Below are 21,562 nucleotides of genomic sequence, written 5' to 3' on the forward strand. Positions count from 1 at the left end.
GTCAGCTCAAGGCTTTGATTGGGCCAACACAAACCAATCCATCTTATCATTAATTCATTAATCGTAGATAAATGTTCTCCATCTGCCACATTATTGGCAGCCGTATCACAATCTGTCCCTACACTACAGAAAGTTTTACCATCAGTAGTTTCATCTTTCATTTGAATCCGACTGCTGCATACATCATGTGCCACAAGATGTTAGTGTATCCAGCGCCATAACGAGGATCAGAATTTTAAAGAAAAGCGACTATAATTCAGCTCAGATCATTGCTTAGGCCATGATGTTATGGGGACATTAGACAAGTTTTTAGGACAGGCAGTGATAAATAAAGGTACCTTACAGAATTTATACAGAATACACTTGTTTTCAAACTGGAGTTTGCAGAGCAGCCATGAGCACATTGCGGGCATCTTCAGCCAGTCCATTAAGACAGCTCTTCAGTGTGAAATACACTGTGACAAAAGAAAGTGGACCTGCTACCAGAGATCCCACAACAGGGATGAGACCCAGCCAAAATTCTGCTGCTGCTTCTAAAGCACCAACAGTGCAGCCAGCCAACAACTTAACAACCAGATCTTTGTTTATTTCTGCATGCAAAGGAGACTTCATTACTGCTTTTAGCTCATCTACTGACTTTCCTGATCTGTCAGAGAGCCTCTGCAAGGAGGCAGGATCAACACTGAAGGCATTGTAGTATCTTTTAAGCTCTACCACCAAAATCGTCACATCTACAATGATTGAAACAGCTGCATTCGCTATAGGGATGGGAACAGCTGCAACACCAGCAGACAGCAGAGCCAACTTCCATATATTTTTCTGCAGTGCCTTTTTCTTTCTCTCATTGATCTCCAGAGTGATGTTTGGAAGGGCCAGCATCAGCACATGTTTCTTGTGCTGGGGAAGTTCCATCTCCATGGTCATTTCAAGATAGTTGAAATCATAGAGAGCAAGGTCAAAGCATGAGATCAGGAAGACCACAGGAGAATCTACACCAATCTTTTCCAGCCCTAGGATGAAAACAAATGTTGATTTTAAAACACTTATAGGACAATATAGCAACATAGTAACAAATAGCTGAAATTATCATTATTTTACTTCAGTAAAATTTCTTTAAGTAGACCTTCAATGCAGTCTTTTCGGATAGCATCCAGTATATTTTTCTCATTGAATACTTTCTTCTTCTTTCTTTGCTCAGCAGCAATGTTGCTGTCAATCTTTGAGCGAATGAAGTAGAACTTCTTGTTCATTTTCACTATCTCTGCTGCTAAATTGGCGTGGCATTCTCTGAAGCGATCTGATGCGATGATGATGAAAAAATCATAGCGCTGAAATTCAACCTGTTTAAGATATTGATCAGCTTTGAAGTTGGGTGTTCCGATGCCAGGGAGATCCCACAATTTGACATTTGGGTATTTTGGATGTGGGTAAGGTGTGGGAAACTTAGTGGTCTCTACAACACCAGTTTCTGCAGAGCCCTCCTCCTCATCCCCCATTCCCCTGAAAGCATTGATGAAGGTGGATTTTCCAGAGCCGGATTCTCCTGTCACAGCAATGTTCAGCTCCACGCGGTCTTGCTGTTCAAAATAATCCTTAATCTTGCTGACAGCTGATGGAAGATCTTCATGGGTCAGTGTTTCTTTAATTTCTTCAACAGTAATATTGTCGTAGTCCTCTATAAACTCACCCATCTATAAAATAAAACACATTGTACTTCTTTTAATGTAAAATCTTAAAATTCATGTGTTAAGAAACGTTCTTCTTAAACTCACAAAGTTTACTTTCTTTACTTTTTTTGTGGAATTTGTTGCAGGCATCAGTTTTGGAATTAGCATGTTTATAAAAATCAATAAAGCAATAAAGTTGATAAGGTAAAATGATAAATCTCTTCTTTTGAAATTTTCAATTAAATACCTTTTAAAGACCTGTTGTCCTATCATTTTTGGAATTGAATGTGTAGATGTGAATATTGTCAAATTTAAGCTCTGTTCTGCACTTTAATCTCCAACTCATTATTTTATTTCAAACCCAGTGTGCTGGTGAACATAAACATCAACAAAAACATTTCCAGTGATGTACTGTACATTTTTGCTTATATTAAAATCCATGCGGTCTTGCTATTCAAAATAATCCTTAATCTTACTGACAGCTGAGGGAAGATCTTCATGGGTCTGTGTTTCTTTAATTTCGTCAACAGTTATACTGTCATAGACCTCCTCTATAAACTCATCCATCTATAAAACAAAACATATTGTGCTTCTTTTAGTGTAAAATTATATAGAACATCTCATGCAACTGTGAATACATTAGCTAACTGAATTAGTCAATTCAGTGATCATACTAGTTGGTGGGAACACACTATCTAAACCCAAATGCAGGTTAAATATTTTAAATCCTGTTGCAAAGAAGTGGTGTGCTTTAAATCTTCTCAATTTGAATCTTGTGAATTTCCCCCAATAATTTCTATCACTCTGGTACAATTTAATGTTTGTACCGTCTGTTCACAAAACTGTGCTCAAGCCTTATAAACTGTTTGCATCTTGTGATAAACAATCTGGTGTATTCTTTTTTTTTAAGGTAGTCTTTGATACATCTGTGCCTGCATACTAAAAAGTGTGTTTTACTTCATGACTAAAAGTATTCTTCTCTCATCCAGTGCTGTCGTCTTTTGTTGACTGTCATGTTGATTGCTTTTGCTTAGTGCTGTAGTACTTAGTGCTAAAGTCTGAGACATTTACAGAATTTAAATTGAGTGCAATTATCTAATAGATTATAGAACTCTGCAGATTCATTTATACAGTACAGCAAAATGAAAGCAATAACTCTAAGCTTTAATTCCGTCCCAAGTAAATCTATAGGGACACATCAAACAATTTGAAAAGACCAAGAAATTTGCTTTGTAAGCAATTACAGACTTGTAAAGTCTTTGTTCTGAAGAAGACTCAATATCGCTGTCATTTGGTCTCATCATCAACATGGTATCAGCCCCCTTTTAACTTGGTCTTGACTAGTCATAGTCTTGGACTTGTCTTTGACTTGACATCGGTGGTCTTGACTACCATCCTACTATTGCTGGGCTCACCACTGCTTTGCTAGGTTTACTCAAAGTGCAAATCCAATATAAGTAGCAATAGACTTTTTTGCTATCTCTGTTGTAGGTAAACACACTTGGACAATTACTTTTGGTCTGTTTTGGACTAACTATGATAGGGTCCGTGATTCCTGTATAGATCACATTATACAAAACCCTATTCCAAAAAAGTTGAGACAGTTAAGACATGCTACTGTAATACATACAGAATGTGGCTTGGCACTGTCTTGCTGAAATAAGCAGGGATGTCCCTGAAAAAGACATCATCTATATGGCACCAAAATGTGTATGCAGTAATGGTGCCTTCATAGATTAACAAGTAATTCATGCCATCGGCACTAACACACCCCCATACTATGACAGATGCTGTCACTTGAACTTTGCGCTGGTAACAACTGGGATGGACCTTTTCCTCTTTGTCCCAGAAACACAAGGTACATTATTTCTGAAAGCAATTGAAAGGCTGACTCGTCAGACGATAGCACGTTTCCTCTTTGCGTGAGTCCATCTCAGATGAGCTTTAGCCCAGAGAAGTCAACATTGTTTCTGGATGTTGCTGAAGTGCTGAAATATGTTTATTGACCAGGGTTTTCTGAAGTATTCCCAAGTCTGTATGGGTATATTCATTACAGACACATGTTGATTTTTAATCCAGTGCCATCTGAAGAATTAAGGGGCATACAATATTGATTTTTGGCTTCACCCATTACACACAGAGATTTCTCTGGATTCTCTGAATCTTTTAATAATGTTATGGACTGTATATGGTGAAATCTTTAAATTCATGTGTTAAGAAACATCCTTCTTAAACTCACAAAGTTTTCTGCAAAGTGGTGACTGAACCTTTTGTAAGTGCTCCTTTAATACTCAATTATGATGGCATCACCTGTAACTTATTTACCTGTTTACTGGTGGAAAGTCCAAACTTTTTTTGTGGAATGTGTTGCAGGCATCAATTTTGGAATTAACAGTTTACAAAAATCAATAAAGTTGATAAGGTAAAATGTTATATCTCTTCTTTTGATATTTTCAATTAAATACCTTTGAAAGACCTGTTGTCCTAACTTTTTTGGAATTGGGTGTGTAGATGTAAATATTGTCAAATTTAAGCTCTTTTCTGCACTTTAATCTCAAATTCATTATTTTATTTCAAACTCAGTGTGCTGGAGAAACAACAACAACAACATTTCCAGTGATGTACTGTACATTTTTGCTTATATTAAAATGCTAGTGAAACTGCTGCAGTACACAGATGCAAATGAATGAGGAGGGGTAAAATAAGCACATTTCCTTTTTTAAGCACATTTTGACATGTAGATGCAGTCAGTGGACTGTCATGAGCAAAGGTGGGTAACTACAGTGCTGTGAAAACGTTTTTGCCCCTTCCCAATTTCTTCTATTTTTCGCATATTTGTCACACTTGAATGTTTCAGAATGTTCAGTTTCACTAGCCACACCCGGGCATGACTACTGCCAGATTTGTTGAATCTAAACATCACTGAAATACAACCTGTTTGGCAACCTTGAAGCAGGCTAGAAGGTCTCAAAAAGCAGCACATGATGCCACATTCTAAAGAGATTCCAATACAGATGTGAAACAAAGTCAATGAAATCAGTCTGGAAAGGGTTACAAAGCCATTGCTAAGGATCTGGGACTCCAGCAAACCACAGTGAGAGCCATTATCCACAAATGGAGAAAACTTGGAACTGTGGTAAATCTTCCCATGAGTGGCCAGCCAACTAAAATTTCACCAAGAGTGCCTCGATGACTCATCCAGTAGGTCACAAAAGAACCCAGACAAACATCTAATGTACTGCAGCCCTCACTTTTCTCAGTTAAGGTTAATGTACACAATTCTACAATAAGAAAGACACTGGGCAAAAATAGCTTCCAAAGGAGGGTTGCCAGGTACAAACCACTGCTGACCAAAAACAACACAAAAGCTCATCTTACATTTATGCCAAAAAAACATCTAGATAACCCCATAGACTTCTGGCATACTATTCTGTGCGCTCTGATGAGTCAAAGGTAGAGCTTTTTGGAAAATGTGTCTTGTTACATCTGGTGTAAAGCTAACACCACATTCCACCATTAGAACATCATACCAACAGTGAAACATGGCGGTGGTAGTGTGATGGTTTGGGGCTGCCTTACTTCTGCAGGACTTGGTCCACATGTCATAACTGATGGAACTATGAATTCTGCTCTTTATCAGAAAATCCTGAAGGAGAACCTCTGTCGATGGCCTGAAGCTCAAGCGCAGTTGGGTTATGGACAAAGATCCAAAGCACACAAGCAAGTCCACCTCTGAATAGCTAAAAAGAAACAAAACCACGGTTTCGGAGTGGCCGAGTCAAAGTCCTGACTTGAATCCCATTGTGATGCCGTGGCAACAATCAGTTCATGTTTAAAAACCCTCTGAATTAAGAGAATTCTGCAAAGAAGAGTGGGCCAAAATTCCTCCATTGTGATGTGAAAGACTCACTGCAAGTTATTGCAATGTTTAATTGTAGTTGTTACTGCCAAGGGTGGCACAACCAGTTATTAGTTTTGGGGGCAATTAGTTTTTCACATGGGTGATAGATTTTGAATAAATCTTTATCTTCAATAAATGGAACCTTATATTAAATTTTGTTGGGTAATCTGAAACATTTAAATTTGACAAATTAACAAAAATAGAAGATACAGGGTGAGGGACGAACACTCTTTTACAGCACAGTAGGTACATTCCTACTCAGTTATATGTAGTCAAGTGAAAATTTGATGAATGTGTACTTCCCTAAGCATTTCTAAATAATACTTCTTATTATAATTCTTAATAATTCTACTCAAATATTGTGAGAAAAGTAGGTTAATGTACTTTTTACATTAAATTTGTACACATTGGTTTAGACTACCTCTAGTTATGAGTTTAAGGACTACAGCGACAACTAATATGCTCGTATATGCCGAATATATCGAATATATATTGTGAATATCCTGCACACCTACAAGGACTGATCACACAAACTTAAGACAATCCTGCAGAGGAGAAATTTATACCTCTGTCTGCTGTTAAACTTTCTCTTCTCAAGTTCAGCACGAGCACAAATTCACTGCAATAGAAAAAACTCGTTAATAATTCACCCACCTTCACACTGTAGGATGAACAACGCTGCTGTGTCTCAGAAACGTCTAAACAAAAAGTAAAATATCGCTCTGTGAGCAGAGAACGCTTAGTTCACCCAAGAGTCACTGAAACAGAAAGTTAAGAGCTGCTCCATGGCCCCTCCCTGTTCCCTGTTTGACTTTTTTTTTTCCGGATTGCCAAACAGTGGGTCATGTTCAGTGGCTGTAGGCTTGGCTGTGTTTGCTTTCCAACAGAGCTTCACATCACTGAAACACTGCAGTGATATAGAGAGAGACATTAGACCACACAGCTTCTTTAACCTTCGCTCTGTCAGTATTGATGTATTGAGCAGTCACACCTGAGTGCTGTAAGAAGAGGAACTTTCTGTAGCTGACAGAGAGTGTCTGTTTATTGATCTTACAGAAGCCATCATATGTCACACTTACAAGAGATGATTTCTTTGGTAAACTGATGTTTATTGCATATAAACATGCATACATTGCTGATGTAGAGGGGTTTTTGCTTCATTGTGCATATTAGAGGAAACGAGAATTTCCTCTTAGTGGGGAAGTGTTTCTCAGTAGCTTGTTCTAAAAATTTTCCACTTCAATTTTACAGTTTTGACCCACTGGTGCTGTCTTTAAATCCAGATTGGCTTGGTGATCTACATTCATTCATGCAGTAACTACTGCAATTCACTGCACACATACTTGCTTTAGGCTTTCTTTGATTTGCTAAAGGATTTTCTTATGATATCAAGGGTTGAGTAAATAAATAAATAAATAAAAACAACAATACTAATAAAAGATTAAATAATGCAAGTAATGTAAGACAGATCCACAGAACCATTGTAACGAAACAAAAAAGCTCCATGACGTGAGATGTGAGAAACTCCACCTTTTTCCACTGCAACCAAAAGCAAAGATGAATTCTTTGTTTCCCTTTGCTGGAGAAAAAAATTGAAACTGTTTCAAAGCCACTTATGTCAAATGAGACGAGATTGCAGAACTTTTCTTCATGGTGAGCTGTCTGCGCTCAGAGACTTCAAACGTCTTGATCAGTTGTATCAATAGGCTGAGAGATGAATCACCATTAATAGTAAATCCTTTCTTGATTTTTTTATTAGAATCAGATCTCTGATTTGCTCAAAGTGTATTTTTCTACTTCCAGTATACTGTGTGCTACGGAGCCCCGGAGGGGACAGAGGTAAAAAATTAATTCGAGTGAACGTTTTGCAGTTCGTGCGCACGTTTTCTCTTATTCGTGGCCACGATTTTTAAATCGTTCCCTCGTTTTCTTTTAATCGTGCGCACGTTTTCTTTACTTCGTGGGTACGTTTTTTTAATTCGTGATCACGATTTTCTAATTCGTTCTCTCGTTTTCTTTTACCCGTGGTCGTTTTATTTTTAACTGAATGCACGTTGTTTGTATTTTGATAACAACTCCCTGAGACTGTCTGACCGGTTTTGATGTGTTAGATTGATGAGATAATGAACAGAGATGCTCATCGGGTTTGATTTTGATTTGGGGGGTTATGAGGACACTGCAGCTCCTCTGCACAGCAAACGGCCCACGGTGTTTCTGCTCTCGCGTCAAGCTGCGGTGTTAGAGACCATCACACAATTACAAGAAGAAATGATCAGCGTTTCAACATCCTCACATTAATATATCTACATCTAATCCATAGATCTATTAAACTCTCTTGACAGTTGACCTCATCCCACATGAACCTTGCTGTGTGTGTTTAATTTGCTTCTGCTTGTCGCGGGAGCAGAAACAGCGCTAAGCGGCCGCGCTGTGTCTACATCTCTTATATCTCGAATAAAAAAAACGTACCCACGAAGTAAAGAAAACGTGCGCACGTTTAAAATAAAACGAGGGAATGGTTTAAGAAATCGTGACCACGAATAATTATTATTAATTATTTTTTATATCTCCGTCCCCTCCGGGGCTCCGTAGTGTGCTGTAACGGAATGCTCCACTTATTTTCAAAACACTGAAAACAAGTCAGACCACATAGTTTTTTCACTTCATCCATTGTTTATGAACAAGAAATGTGCTCTAATCTATACAGCAGTCAAAATGATATAAATAATCTGGAAGAACTCATCCCATGCGAGCTTTATAGAAGCTATAAAAGATAAGAGCATGAAAGTTTACACATAGCTAATAAATCCAGGTTACAATAAATGTGTAATGCTTTATTCACCTGGAGTGCCTTTTTCACACCTCCTTATGTTTTGGTTAAAATTTCACTGAAAAATCCCCATTAGCCTAGGAAGTATATTGCTGTTGTTGGAAGAAAACCTTGCATCTCTATTTTTGTTCTTTTTCAGTTTTTGACCTAATTTGAAAATGCCTGATGTCCTTTACATTGTGTGTAAATTTCATGAAGAGCGGAAAAATAAGAAATTGCCCAAAAATACTTGGAAAAAAATCTGGTTCCACTGACTTACATTAAAAGTAAAGTATATTTTTTCCTCCTTCTGTAAAGTTACCATTTTGGAGATATGAAGTTTTCTTCCGACAACAGCGATATGAAAGCTGAATTATATATATATAAATTATATATATTATATATATATAGATTATATATATATATATATACACACACACACAATAGATTAAAATCACCTTCACAATCACTCTCCAGATGCTCCTTTTATATGATTTTCTTTGCCTTTACTATAAGCCTAAATCAGCTGTCATCTGTGTTGTTACCCCTTTGCTCTTCATCTATAAACTGTAAACAGTGGAACAGAACTTGGATTGATTAATATCATCTGAAATATCTATAGTGTTATTTTACTTTGCTTTATTTGAATCAAAGTACTTGTTTTACTGATGTTTATGTTACCAAATTCCGTATTTTTGCTATATTTTTGCAGTGTGAGCACAATGGCCACCCATCACAAGAAAAAATAAGGTCAATCACATTACATGTGAAGAAACATGCAAAGAAAGTGAGGTTTACACATGGTTGATAAATGAGACCTCTGGATACCAGAACAGCTTTGGTTACATTCACAATGTATCATCCAAACAGTACTTGCTATCAAGACCATTGTTCCAAGAGCATTATTTACATTAGATCAGTGTTTCCAATCCAGTCATGCACTACATCTGCACCTGCACCGATCTAATCCGTCTTGAGCTGAATTTTGTGTGATTGAGCAGGAAAGCATACAACTGTGCAGTAAAAACAAACCTGCAGGATTGGCACTATGTTACTATGTTCATACAAAAACAAAATGGCTTCACACAAACCGTTTGCGAATAAAGAAATTCAAATAAACAAATAAAACAAATAAAAGACAAAGTCGGAGAATACACGCTATTTAAAGCCTTCAGAGAAAAAAAGTGTTGCTCTTTACCAAGCAGATCAAAGTCATCCATGTAGTCTAGTCAGGTTAAGACTTTTGTTTAGAAACAGCCACGAGAAGAACTTTCTGCATGACCCTTTCTCCATCTTCACTCAGGTTCTTTAAGGCAGAGGTCAGCAGGAAGTAGCAGGCCGCAAAGGAAACCCCACCTGCAATAACAGTACCCAGAACTGGGATCCCTCTTTTCCAGCTGAGTAGCCAGGACCTGGTGTACTGGGACTGCATGAGAGAGAGCGCTTTCCAGTGCATTTGCTGACAACTGTTTGCCAAAAGTGGAGGTCACCTCCCTCTGAAGCTCCTGCAGCAAATGATGCAGATAGAAATTAATTCACAACAATTTATTTAGAAACACAATACAAGTTAATGTACAAAGTGTAATTACATATAGTACTGCAATATATTTTAGCACCAGTTACCAGAAACAGCTGTTCATGAAAAAGGACAGTGGATATTTACAGCTTAGAAGTACACATCATATAGTTAGATAACTTCTAAGATGTAATTACAAGATCATGACGCACAACTGGTCTTAGGAGGTGCAGCCACATATCAGGAATACCTGAAAGATTAGTGTATTGAAATGGTGACTAAGTTCTGAGTGCTGAGATAACAACTGTTGGTGACAGTGTTTGTTTGGGCAACAGTTGCCACAGGCAACATGATTTGTTAACATTCCTCAGTGCAAATTCAAAGTTTAAATAAATGCATGATACAAAAGACTGTACCTCAAATGATATGCCTGTAATGCTGGCTAATTGATGTAGAGAGTCAGCATCCAGACAAAAAGCCTGCTGATAAGACTTCAGTGTGTCCATCACTTTGGGAATAATGGAACGTAGACTGTTGCCCACACCGACACTGCTCAAGCATGCCACCATAGCTCGCTTCCACACAGCTCCAGCTAGTGCCTTCTTCTTATTTTGAACTAATGATGCACTGAGGTTGGGCAATGACAGGAGAAGAGCATGCTGCTTGTGCCCCTCCAACTCCTCCAGCAAGGTCATCTGCAGGGCAGGAAAGTCATACCTCTGTGGGTCAAAGCAGGACAACAGGAAGACCCTTGGCTTTCCCACCTGACACATTGTCAAGTTCTTCTCACAGTTTGCACGGAGGTCGTCCAAAACATCACCATCTGATAAACCTTTCTGGGTCCTGCGTCTGGCATTTGCTTCCAAATCTCGGTCCACTTTATTCCTAATGAAATAGAACTTCTTCTGGGCTTGCATTATACATTTAGCCAGTGCATAATGGTACTCCTGGAAACGGTCGGCTGTGACAATGATGAAGAAGTCATATTTTAGAAGACCAACATCCTCCAGATATGTTCCAGGCCGGAAAGAGGCAGTCCCAATCCCTGGCAGGTCCCACAGCAAGACATTGCGAGCCGTTGGATGTTGATATGCTAGGGCTACTTGGGTGGTTGCCGTTACACCTGTCTCTGCTGCTTCAGGTCCATCATCAGCTACCCCACGGAAAGCATTAATGAAAGAAGACTTGCCTGCGCCTGACTCTCCGGTAACAGCAATGTTCAAGGTCACAGAGGTCATCTGCTCAAGCATGCCTTCCACTTGAGCCAAAACATCTGTGGCTTTGTGGGACAGCAGGACACTGCTCATCTCATTCATCTCTGCTTCACTTATTCTGAACTGAGAGGCCATAGTAGAGCTAATAGAGCTGAAACAGAGGAAAAATTCAGAAACACATGCCTCTCTGTTCACAAAACAATTATAAAGTCTGTATTAGTTACAGTTTGTTAGGAAACATTGTATTTAGTCTTTATGTTCTTTTCCACCCCGAAAAGTAATAATGTACATAATTATATGGGCATAAAGCACTGAATCAGAAAGTTTTGGTATGGAAGCACAGAGCTACTGCGTTTAAGCTGCACAAAGCATACTTTCTATCAAAGCAATAATTTATTCAGTAAGTGCTATGCTTTATTTTCTAAAGTACAGAACAATTAAATATAGCACAGTGCATAATAATATCAGAATCATATAGGTGACAGCAGATATTTGCTTAAAAAGAAAAATACTGGCATCAGACACAAGTTTAGATTTAATATTCAAACTCATATTTAATGATGTATTTATTGTACTCCGGTACAGCAAAACATTTAGCCTACTCTGCTAAAATGTCTGCATTTTGTTCAATTTACTGCATTTGTAACCCTACAAAAGTAAATGTTATCATCTCTGTAATGTTGATCCAGACTAATCTAGTTCCTGTTTCTAAGTATAAATTTGTGCACATCGGCATTGATAACATCAGTAGACTAGAACATGGGAAAATGTGTTGAGTTGGGGTGCTGAAATTTTAAGCAGCATACAAGCGGTATACATAATCACGTCATGCAAAATTATATGCTTTTTCCTCATATAATTTATATAATAATTTCAAATAGTCAAATAGTGTGTGTCATAACACACCAAAGTACACATAAAACTTACACACCAAATCGCTGATGCACACACTATGCACATTCTGCTTTTGGACAAACTTTACACAAATGAGCTCACTGGCGACCAATCAGATTGTCACACTTACACATACACTGAGCAGGAGATATGATGGTTGGAAAAAAAAATAATTAAAACAAAATTAATTAATAAAATTAATCACTTAATTTATTGATTAATTATTAATATAATTAATTAATTAATTAATACATATTGTCATATTGCCCAACCCTAATTAAAATGTGGATTAAGACCATATCTGCAACACTAACAGCGTCTTGATGGTTGGATATTTTGGCTGGCAACACTGCTGCACTTAATACCCTCTTACCAGCACCACACACGCTACCACACTACTACCATGTTGGTGGCCTATGGTGATCCTATTCCACTGATGGACAGGTTAAAGGGGAGCTGATAATTTGTGCAGAAACAGATGGGCTACAGCTAATTGTAAACCTGCAAAGTTCTCTGTGCATCTATATGTTAGATGTAGCCTAAACTGTAATAAAAGTGATGCAGTAACAGTTCAGTTAATTTAAAAACTACTTAAATACTGAATTTCCTATAGAACTGCAGAGTAATTTCTTAGTGCTTACAGCATCTATCAATATAGCAGTTTGTAATGCTACGTTTCTTTTTTGGCATTTTTGGTCTAAATTGAAAAGCTTAGAAGTGACAACAAAACAGTCCAGGAGCTGGTTAAAACACAGCTTGATTTCTTGCTTTTAATTTTCAAATTTGAGTGTGCAACTACTTTTCCACTGCTGAAGTGTTCTTTTTTAAGCATTTTCTTATTTCTTATTATCTTGTTATCCAATAAACCTGAATAACGAAACTGATGGCAAGTTTTGTTGTTTGTTTTAGGCCAGTTGAAAAGCTGAAGCAGGATGGCTTTGACAGTGTTTAACTGTGTCAATATGATTTTCTAAGGGTTGAAAAATGATCGAGACAGGTTGAATTGCTGAATGTTTGTTAAACTTGTTTAAATAATCAAGATGCAAAAGTGAGTAAAATCCTCTAAGATTAGACTCCATGACAGCTTGCTATCTGCATATGGACCTAAAAATGTCAATAACTAAATCTGAACTGATAAAAAGTAAACCCACACTTGAGTCGAAGTAAAGTATTATTAATCGGAGGTCCTCAGAAGAGTAACTCATCAGGATGTTCATCGAACCGAGTGAATGTAACTCTGTCGCTGCCCGAGAGCTGGACAACCCTGCTGAGGACCAAACATAAAGGACAACGTACAATGTGAAGTGATTTCACTTCCTGGAGAACTACTTCTGACATAAACTCACCTTGATTCCAGTGACATGTAGGGTCTTTATTTCTCTGTTAGTTATCTTTTTGCTGGTAAAGTCCTCAGTGCACGCCCTGAAGACGCGTAATGAACGATGTTTGTGGCGGTTCTCTGCATTAGCTCTCTGCGGTGGAGCGAGACGGTGTTCAGGCGGTGATCTCACTCTCTCTAAATACCAGCGACCTCTCTTTAAGAGGAATGTAAAAGAAAACACAGGGCAACATTATCTATTATCTCAGCGACTCCAGACGTCTGTGAACGTGTGTGTGTGTGTGTGTGTGCGTGTGTGTGTGTGTGTGCGTGTGTGTGTGTGTGTGTGTGTGTGAGTGAGAGAGAGAGAGAGAGAGAGAGAGAGAGAGAGGAAAGGAAACCGAAACTGGCAGCTGAATGAAGTTGTGAATCCTCCTCCTTCATCCTCCTTGTTAGTCCTTTTCCGCACAGCTTTTGCAAAAAGCAAAGCCACTCGAGGCAGATTTTTTTAATAATAGGGAAGGGGGTCTTCGGCGCCTCGTGCTGAACACCCCTCCCGGCCTACTTGCTAAGTTCATCTCTGACGACGAGACGTAGCAGTATTACCTTTTTCCTCGCCATTATTGGACAATGTGACTTTCATTTCTCTTTTAACCCTTAGGACACTAGCTCTATTAGGTGTGTGCTTTCCCCCGTTTTTGTCCGTTCCTCTTTCAGTTGTTGTTTTTTCATAAGACGTGGTTTCTCAAATATGTAATCACTTGAGACGTAAATGCCCACAGAAGTCTGATATTTTTATGAAACTGGACACGTTTTGATCAAAATTTTACCAAGCGCCTTTTTTAGAATAAAGTGTCTATGAGTTGAAAATATAAGAATTTCATGATTGTTCATTACATGGCTTATTACTGTGACACAGTATATAAGTAGCATCAGGCGGACTTATTTTTCTTGATATTCTCACAGATTGCAGATTGCTAAAGCTGCATGTGACAGACTGTCACAGCAGGCCAAGCCTTTGAGTTTTTGTTCAGGGCCAATGAGGCTAATATTCCAGCTAATACAACATTGTTTTAGTACACTGGGTGTTTATTATCAGCTGCTTATAATAACTATTACTATTATAGTTAATAAAGAGACCTTCCACAAATGATTAGATAAAAACTGGTTTATTTAGAAAACAGCTGGATGGATGCGCGCGCATGCGTCGAACGTGCCGCTGCGAGGAGCAACGAAAGCGGCTCTTCAGCCGAGGGCACTCACAAGATGCGCGCGCAGCTTTAGAGCTGGCTAAGCCGCGGAGGCACTGAAGAGGCATTTTCAGTGGATAATACTGACTCATCTAATCAGATATTTGATTTGAAACACCATGTAAATATTTTAGAAGCCCTAGAAGTAAATTATAGTAGTGGAAATAAAGCGAAATGTAGAGTTTATGAGCACAGAAATTGAGTTTTACTAGAAGAATAAAACATAAACTTTGAAGGAGCGTCTATTTTTACATGTTTTTCCACAGTGGATTACTCACAGATGCTTCATCAGACCGCGATGGCGCCGCTATTTTTAGAAACGGTAGGGTTCGCTGTTGACCACTGAGGAACAGGATGAAAGGGGATAAAAGGTATGCAGAGAAACAGATAGACTGCAGTCTTTAAGTTAGGAATACCTTTGAAAAATTCTGGTGCACGTTAAACTACAGAAAGGAAAAACAAGTGGTTCAGTCAAGCAAAAAATGTTTTATTACCTAGAAACAAAGCATGGGCACAATCTTTATGGGCACCTCCCCAACTTAGAGTATTTTCCAGTTTCAAAGACCTAAGCCCACTGTCTCACAACATCGTCTCCATCCTTAAAAGTGGACAAACTCTGGTCCACATTGTACTGAAAAATGTTAGCTACCAATTCTGAACGAAGCAGGAGGCGACAGTTCTCTTATTTTCCTATTTTTTTATTAAATCACCTTAAATCTTAATGTTTTCATTCCACAATTTGAGGTGGCACAGAAATATGCATAAAAGAAAACTTCAGCTTCATGAATGACACAATATGTTTATTTTAAATGGTAAAAAACAGAAATATGATCTGTGCTACAGATAGGAGAACTTTTCCTAATGCACTCTGCGCTCTGTACAAGAAATGTAAAGAATGTAAATGTAAAGAAAGCTACTTTCATACCTGAGAAATGCTAGTGGTAGATGTAGGAAATGATAAGGTTATTACAAGAACAGTACACATTTGGCTAAGCCTTAAAGCAGTGACATGGACAGAAGAGAGAACAAAGCTTTCACAAACAGTAGTCTGATACAGGATTTTAAGTCACTTAGCATCCAGTTACCAAATCACAGCTCAGTTAAAATAATAACTTACTGTTTTAACTGTAAGTGCAGCACCAGTCACTCCCTCATATATAGAGGATGATTAAAAAAGATTAATCCGATTTCAAAGCGCCGTATTTTTACAACCGTGAGGCGCCTAGGGAACCATTCATATACCAATTGACAGAGGGACTCATAGAGTTTCTGACTGTCACCGGAAGATGGCACCCTTCAGTCTGCGAGGAGATGGTGACCCCTTTTGCGTTCTCCACTTCAATAAGAGTGAATTCATCATAACTGTGCTACGTGATTTTCGTTGGCAGTGAACCTCCAATAGCTCAGAGCATTCGTCGTTGGTTCCACAAAACTGGATGATCTCCGAAATCACATCGAAAGAGCCGTGAGTACAGTTACACCCGATATGCTCAATCGAGAATGGGATGAATTTGACTATCGTGTTGATGTTGAGCACTTTTAAGGTTACATAAAAAACTTAATGCTTACTTATACTATTTACAATTTTCTGCATTGTTCTGTAATGATTTAAAGTGAAATAAATCATTTTCAAATTGGATGAATCTGTTTGAATCACGCTGTAGAATTAAATTTAGTAGTTTTCCATTTGAGGTGACAATCTACAGTTGTGTCTACATTCTTTACTTGCAGGCAGCTAACAAGGTAGCCACAGCCTTGAACTTTTTCTTTGGCTCTGTGAAAGAACATGGTTTGCCATCAAGGTAGCAGCTGGAATTATTTTGTTGTATTTGTATTTATAAGTGTAGGAAAAAATTTACAATAACCTGTATTCATAATTACAATATTTAGTTTTTATTATTTTTAGGTGCGTGTGTGTTAAAGGATGAGAGGAGACAGAACAAGGCTTTGTTGTTTAATAGAAGAGTAATTTAAAATTTCTCTGAACTCTTTACTGGTAGAATAGGACATCTGTGGCAGGATGTGTGGAAGAGTGGCAAGTATCTACCATGATTTACTTCATCCTCTCTAAGACAAAGGTGTACTGGACATGGCCTATAGTGTACTTCGCTTCTGTGTCCAGAATGTTTTCATACCTCGCATCCATGCGGACCTGGACACATTTACAGAAGGTTGGAATAACCATTTGCTATGTACTGAGCACAATCTGACCCCCAACCGTGGGAAATCCAAAGTCCTGATGACCCTTCTGACTATGTTGAGGCTTGTCTTCTGATTTTAACAGTCTAACAGAAAATGAAAGTTTTATGGATATAATTATGGGCACCTCCCCAACTTAGAGTATTTTCCAGTTTCAAAGACCTAAGCCCACTGTCTCACAACATCGTCTCCATCCTTAAAAGTGGACAAACTCTGGTCCACATTGTACTGAAAAATGTTAGCTACCAATTCTGAACGAAGCAGGAGGCGACAGTTCTCTTATTTTCCTATTTTTTTATTAAATCACCTTAAATCTTAATGTTTTCATTCCACAATTTGAGGTGGCACAGAAATATGCATAAAAGAAAACTTCAGCTTCATGAATGACACAATATGTTTATTTTAAATGGTAAAAAACAGAAATATGATCTGTGCTACAGATAGGAGAACTTTTCCTAATGCACTCTGCGCTCTGTACAAGAAATGTAAAGAATGTAAATGATTTACTTCATCCTCTCTAAGACAAAGGTGTACTGGACATGGCCTATAGTGTACTTCGCTTCTGTGTCCAGAATGTTTTCATACCTCGCATCCATGCGGACCTGGACACATTTACAGAAGGTTGGAATAACCATTTGCTATGTACTGAGCACAATCTGACCCCCAACCGTGGGAAATCCAAAGTCCTGATGACCCTTCTGACTATGTTGAGGCTTGTCTTCTGATTTTAACAGTCTAACAGAAAATGAAAGTTTTATGGATATAATTAAAAACACCAATGCCTAATTTGAGGAGTTCCACTACTTACACATCAAAGACATAGACGTGGATCAAATGGAATTCAGGTTCCTGAGCTGGTGTGTCCTTTGCCATAAATAACTCAGAATGCCTAGTGATTTGTTCGATCTGGTTGCTCATTCAGCGTGCTTTGGGGAAAGCATTTACAGGGCAGTGGGTACAGTATAATCAGGGTGTTACTGAAGTAAGGCAGTAGTGGCTGATGTCTCTACAACAAATAATGCTTCTCAAAATTATATTTTCATTGTATAGCCTTAAAAATAAAGAGGCAGCATATCTGTTTTCCCTAGCGTTAACACATAGACCTGTCTCTTTTTAAAGCTGCGTTCCTGAGTTTATTTCCAACCCAAATGCAGCACACTTTATTAAGCTTGTTAATATCTTATCAATATTTTCATATCTATAATTAGCTTATCTGTGTGTGTTAGATGTGGGTTGGAGCTAAACTTTGCCCGAGAATATCCTCAAGTTTTGTTTGATGGAAATTCTTTAACTGAAGTATAAAATGTGTAGTAGCTGTTTACCTGTAGCCCAAAGCTGTTTAAGAGAAAGATGTAATCTCTAAATATGTCTCTGTGTCAAAAAAAAGATAAAATTATATTAACTAAATTTAACATATTTGGACATATAGATAACTGGTCTTCAATGCTGATAGATAAAAGTATCATTTAACATGTGACACGTCAAATTGACATCTTTATCTAATTAAAACAAACAGAAATGCAGATACAGTACTGCAGTCACAAAAACAAAGTTCTTTGAGTTTTTGGACGCTGTGTGTAACTAGACCTATAGGGTCCCCAAGCAGGTTAACATGCCCCTAGCCTGCATAAACCTGCTTCTGCCAAAAAGGGCAGTAGCAGTTACTGAAGCCAGTGGTGTACTTTTTTAAAATAAGTGATTGAGTGAAGTCAAATGTCTATTGTTTTTTGTTCTGTTATCTAACATTTATCTATACATGCTGCTAAACTAAAGATCAGATACCGATATGTTCAAATTTGCCTTCCTTTCTATACTTCTTTACATGGCTGTGCAAGAAGTGCCCTGGGCAGTGTTAATATTCAGTATGAACAAGGTTTTAAGCACAAAATTAGCCCCCATACATGAATACAGTAACAGTTATCCAAATGACGCCCATTACACCGACGACTTCATGCTAGAAACTGCCAGCATATTAAAGTTATACTGATCATGCTCACTATGCGGAACACGAGAGATACTGCACAAGTTTTTCTGTCATGAACTGAGTTTTGTGTATTCTAGTCAACTAACAAGCTGGTGTCTTGCAGTGTTTTCTTTACTGAAGAGTTTGACTGAGGCCTAGCAAATGCCTCCGTTATAGTTATGTCTTGGTTCTATAGCCTGTATATTAACCAAAGAGTCATAGAGACCACACATGTATAAACTCCACTTGGCATATTGCAAGATGTAGCAAGATATTTAGCCACCGGTGCTCAGATAACTGTGCTGCAATGATATAAAAAAGGGAACTGAAAAAATGTTGGAACGAAACAGAAGAGATGAACTATGCTTGCTATGCTAAAATAGCTTGCTGATGGCTGGTTAGTACGGAGCCCGGTAGAAACAAATTGTGAGGAGGAAAATCTGTCCCCGCAGTTCAGTAATCCGTACTCTCAGTTTATAAACTGTGCCCGTGGATTTGTAAACTGTGCTCTCGATTAGCAAAACTGTACAGACGAATTTGTAAACTGTACTATACTGAAAAGACGCTCATGCATGTGATCTCAACGTCAACTTTTCACTGGGCTATAAATAGCCAGCAATTCTCGCTCTGCATGGATGCCCTCGGTCAAAGTGCCATTAGAGGCGGGTCCCAGCTTTCCAAAGCTTTGAGTGACAGCAACCAATCAGGTTCTCATTTTCTGATTGGAGCAGTTAAAGCTTTCTTATTGGTCCATCGATTTGGCGGCAAAACAGGGTCAAAAATCCGCAGTTGCAAAAAGAAGTTCACACAAACAGAAATGGAGATGAGTTTGCAATGGTACTGATTCACACATTCACAACATTTTATTTACAAATGCCAATCTTTTTTATACATTTAAAAATTCTTTCTATATATGAAAACATATTTTTACCCATTTGTGAATTACTATTATTATTATTATTATGGTCTCATATTTGCACATTTCAAAACATATGTGGATCTGGATTTTACATGTATGTAGGTGCTCAAACACAACTGCAAATTTCTATACATTTGTGAAATCTTTTTGACCCTTTTTGACTCCATAGTACTGAGATCATCAACATAATGCTACAGGTATTCTGTCAGCGGCTGTAACGACTGCGACTTCTTCGCCAGGTTTGAGGCAGACAACAACATGCCTGCACAGAAAATCCCACCTCCTCCTGGAAACCAGGTGCTGACACTGTACCCAGTCAGTGTGAGGAGATCATTCAGCAGGATCAACGCTGGGAAAGCTCCTGGTCCTGATGACGTACCCGGTCGTGTGCTGAGGGACTGTGCTGGGGAGCTCACAGACGTCTTTACAGATATCTTTAACATGTCGCTGAGTTAGGCTGTTGTCCCCACATGTCTGAAAGCCACCACCATCATCCCTGTCCCAAAGAAAGCCTCTTATGTCAGAATGCTATTCATAGATTTCAGCTCCACATTTAACACCATCATCTCCCAGCAGCTCATTCTCAAACTGGACAGGCTGGGGCTTAACACTTCACTACGCAACTGGCTGTTAGACTTCCTGACTGGGAGACCACAGGCAGTACGGGCCGGCACCAACACATCCCGCACCATCACACTGAACACGGGGGCCCCCCAAGGATGTGTACTGAGCCCCCTCCTATTCACTCTGATGTCCCATGACTGCACACCGTTGCACAGCTCCAACCTCTTCATCAAGTTTGTGGACAACACGACTGTGGTGGGTCTCATCAGCAACAACGATGAGACAAACTACAGGAGCGAGGTGAGACTTGACCTTGTGGTGTAGACACAACAATCTCCATCTGAACATTGAGATTGTTGTGGACTTCAGGAGAACGTGCAGTCAGCATGCTCCCCTGACCGTCAACGGTGCTGCTGTGGAGAAGGTGAACAGCACCAAGTTCCTGGGCGTGCACGTCACAGAGGACCTCTCCGGGGGGGGTCTGAAACACTGGAGTTAATGTAGAACTGCATCAACCTTTAACCCTGAGGGTTGGCGTGCAGACTGCTGGTCACCTTAGTAACACTGGCAAGACTCTGGCCAGCTAGTAGCTAACGAAACGGCAACGAGAAAGATTTAAGATGAACATTGATAATTTAAAGACGAATAGACTTATTGGCATTTATAATCACTCCAGCTGATTTCCTAATATGTTTAATCTGCAACGAGAAGCTTTCAAGCATAAAAAAGTCACGAAAATTTGGGTTAACACTGAGAGACATTTTACAAGACACTGTTCGACCTTTGAGGAAAGGTTTCGTGCCAGAGATGTGAAGTGGCTAAACTGAGCTTAGGACAGAGCAGAGTAAATCCATGTTTTCTTTTATATTTTTTAGTCTATACTAGGACATTAGCTAACACATATTAAGACATATTTTCAGCCAAGATGGTAAAACGTAACTTCAAAAAAATCCACAAAAAATGGCATGGCTCTCAAGGCGGATTGATTTTTGTTGAAAGGACAAAATGGCTCTTCTTAAGATTTGGGTTGCTGACCCCTGTACTCTCTCTCTCTCTCTCTCTCTCTCTCAAACGTCACAAAATGTTAAAAATGCAGGTGACACATTGAGCTTCAGATGAGTGCTTTCATTAACCTTGATTCCACATCAGTGTAAAAAAAAAAGTTTACTTCTGTTCAAACTGCAGCCTTCAGTGATGTTATTGATTTACTGAATATAATATATACTTTAGAAATCCGCATTTTTCGTCCAGTCACTGAGCTGTAACAAAATGCACTGCTTGTCAAGTGTTAAAAATCTTTCTTTAGGGTCAAATTTGAGACAAAAGCGATTAATTGTGATTCATTAAC

General features: G+C 38.6%; 1 protein-coding gene and 1 pseudogene across 1 annotated transcript; both read right to left on the reverse strand.

The window, feature by feature from the left end:
• Nucleotides 1-6,361, reverse strand: LOC118809960 (interferon-inducible GTPase 5-like). Its single transcript, XM_036573477.1, has 3 exons — nt 6,223-6,361; nt 1,124-1,691; nt 1-1,010 (listed from the first exon to the last, which is right to left on the reverse strand). Exons 2-3 carry the CDS (start codon nt 1,689-1,691, stop codon nt 370-372), a joined length of 1,209 nt encoding a protein of 402 aa, XP_036429370.1. The 5' UTR covers nt 6,223-6,361; the 3' UTR covers nt 1-369.
• Nucleotides 6,362-9,053: 2,692 nt separating this feature from the next.
• LOC118809961 lies at nt 9,054-13,638 on the reverse strand (annotated as a pseudogene).
• Between the last annotated feature and the right edge of the window lie 7,924 nt (nt 13,639-21,562).

Source organism: Colossoma macropomum, unplaced genomic scaffold, assembly GCF_904425465.1.
Source record: "Colossoma macropomum unplaced genomic scaffold, Colossoma_macropomum, whole genome shotgun sequence".
Classification (NCBI taxonomy): Eukaryota; Metazoa; Chordata; class Actinopteri; order Characiformes; family Serrasalmidae; genus Colossoma; species Colossoma macropomum.

Coding starts and splice junctions, on each gene's coding strand:
- LOC118809960 (XM_036573477.1), bottom strand. CDS start 1,691: ATGGGTGAGTTTATAGAGGACTACGACAATATTACTGTTGAAGAAATT. Junction 1,011..1,123: donor CCGAAAAGACTGCATTGAAG/GTCTACTTAAAG, acceptor TTTTCATCCTAG/GGCTGGAAAAGATTGGTGTA.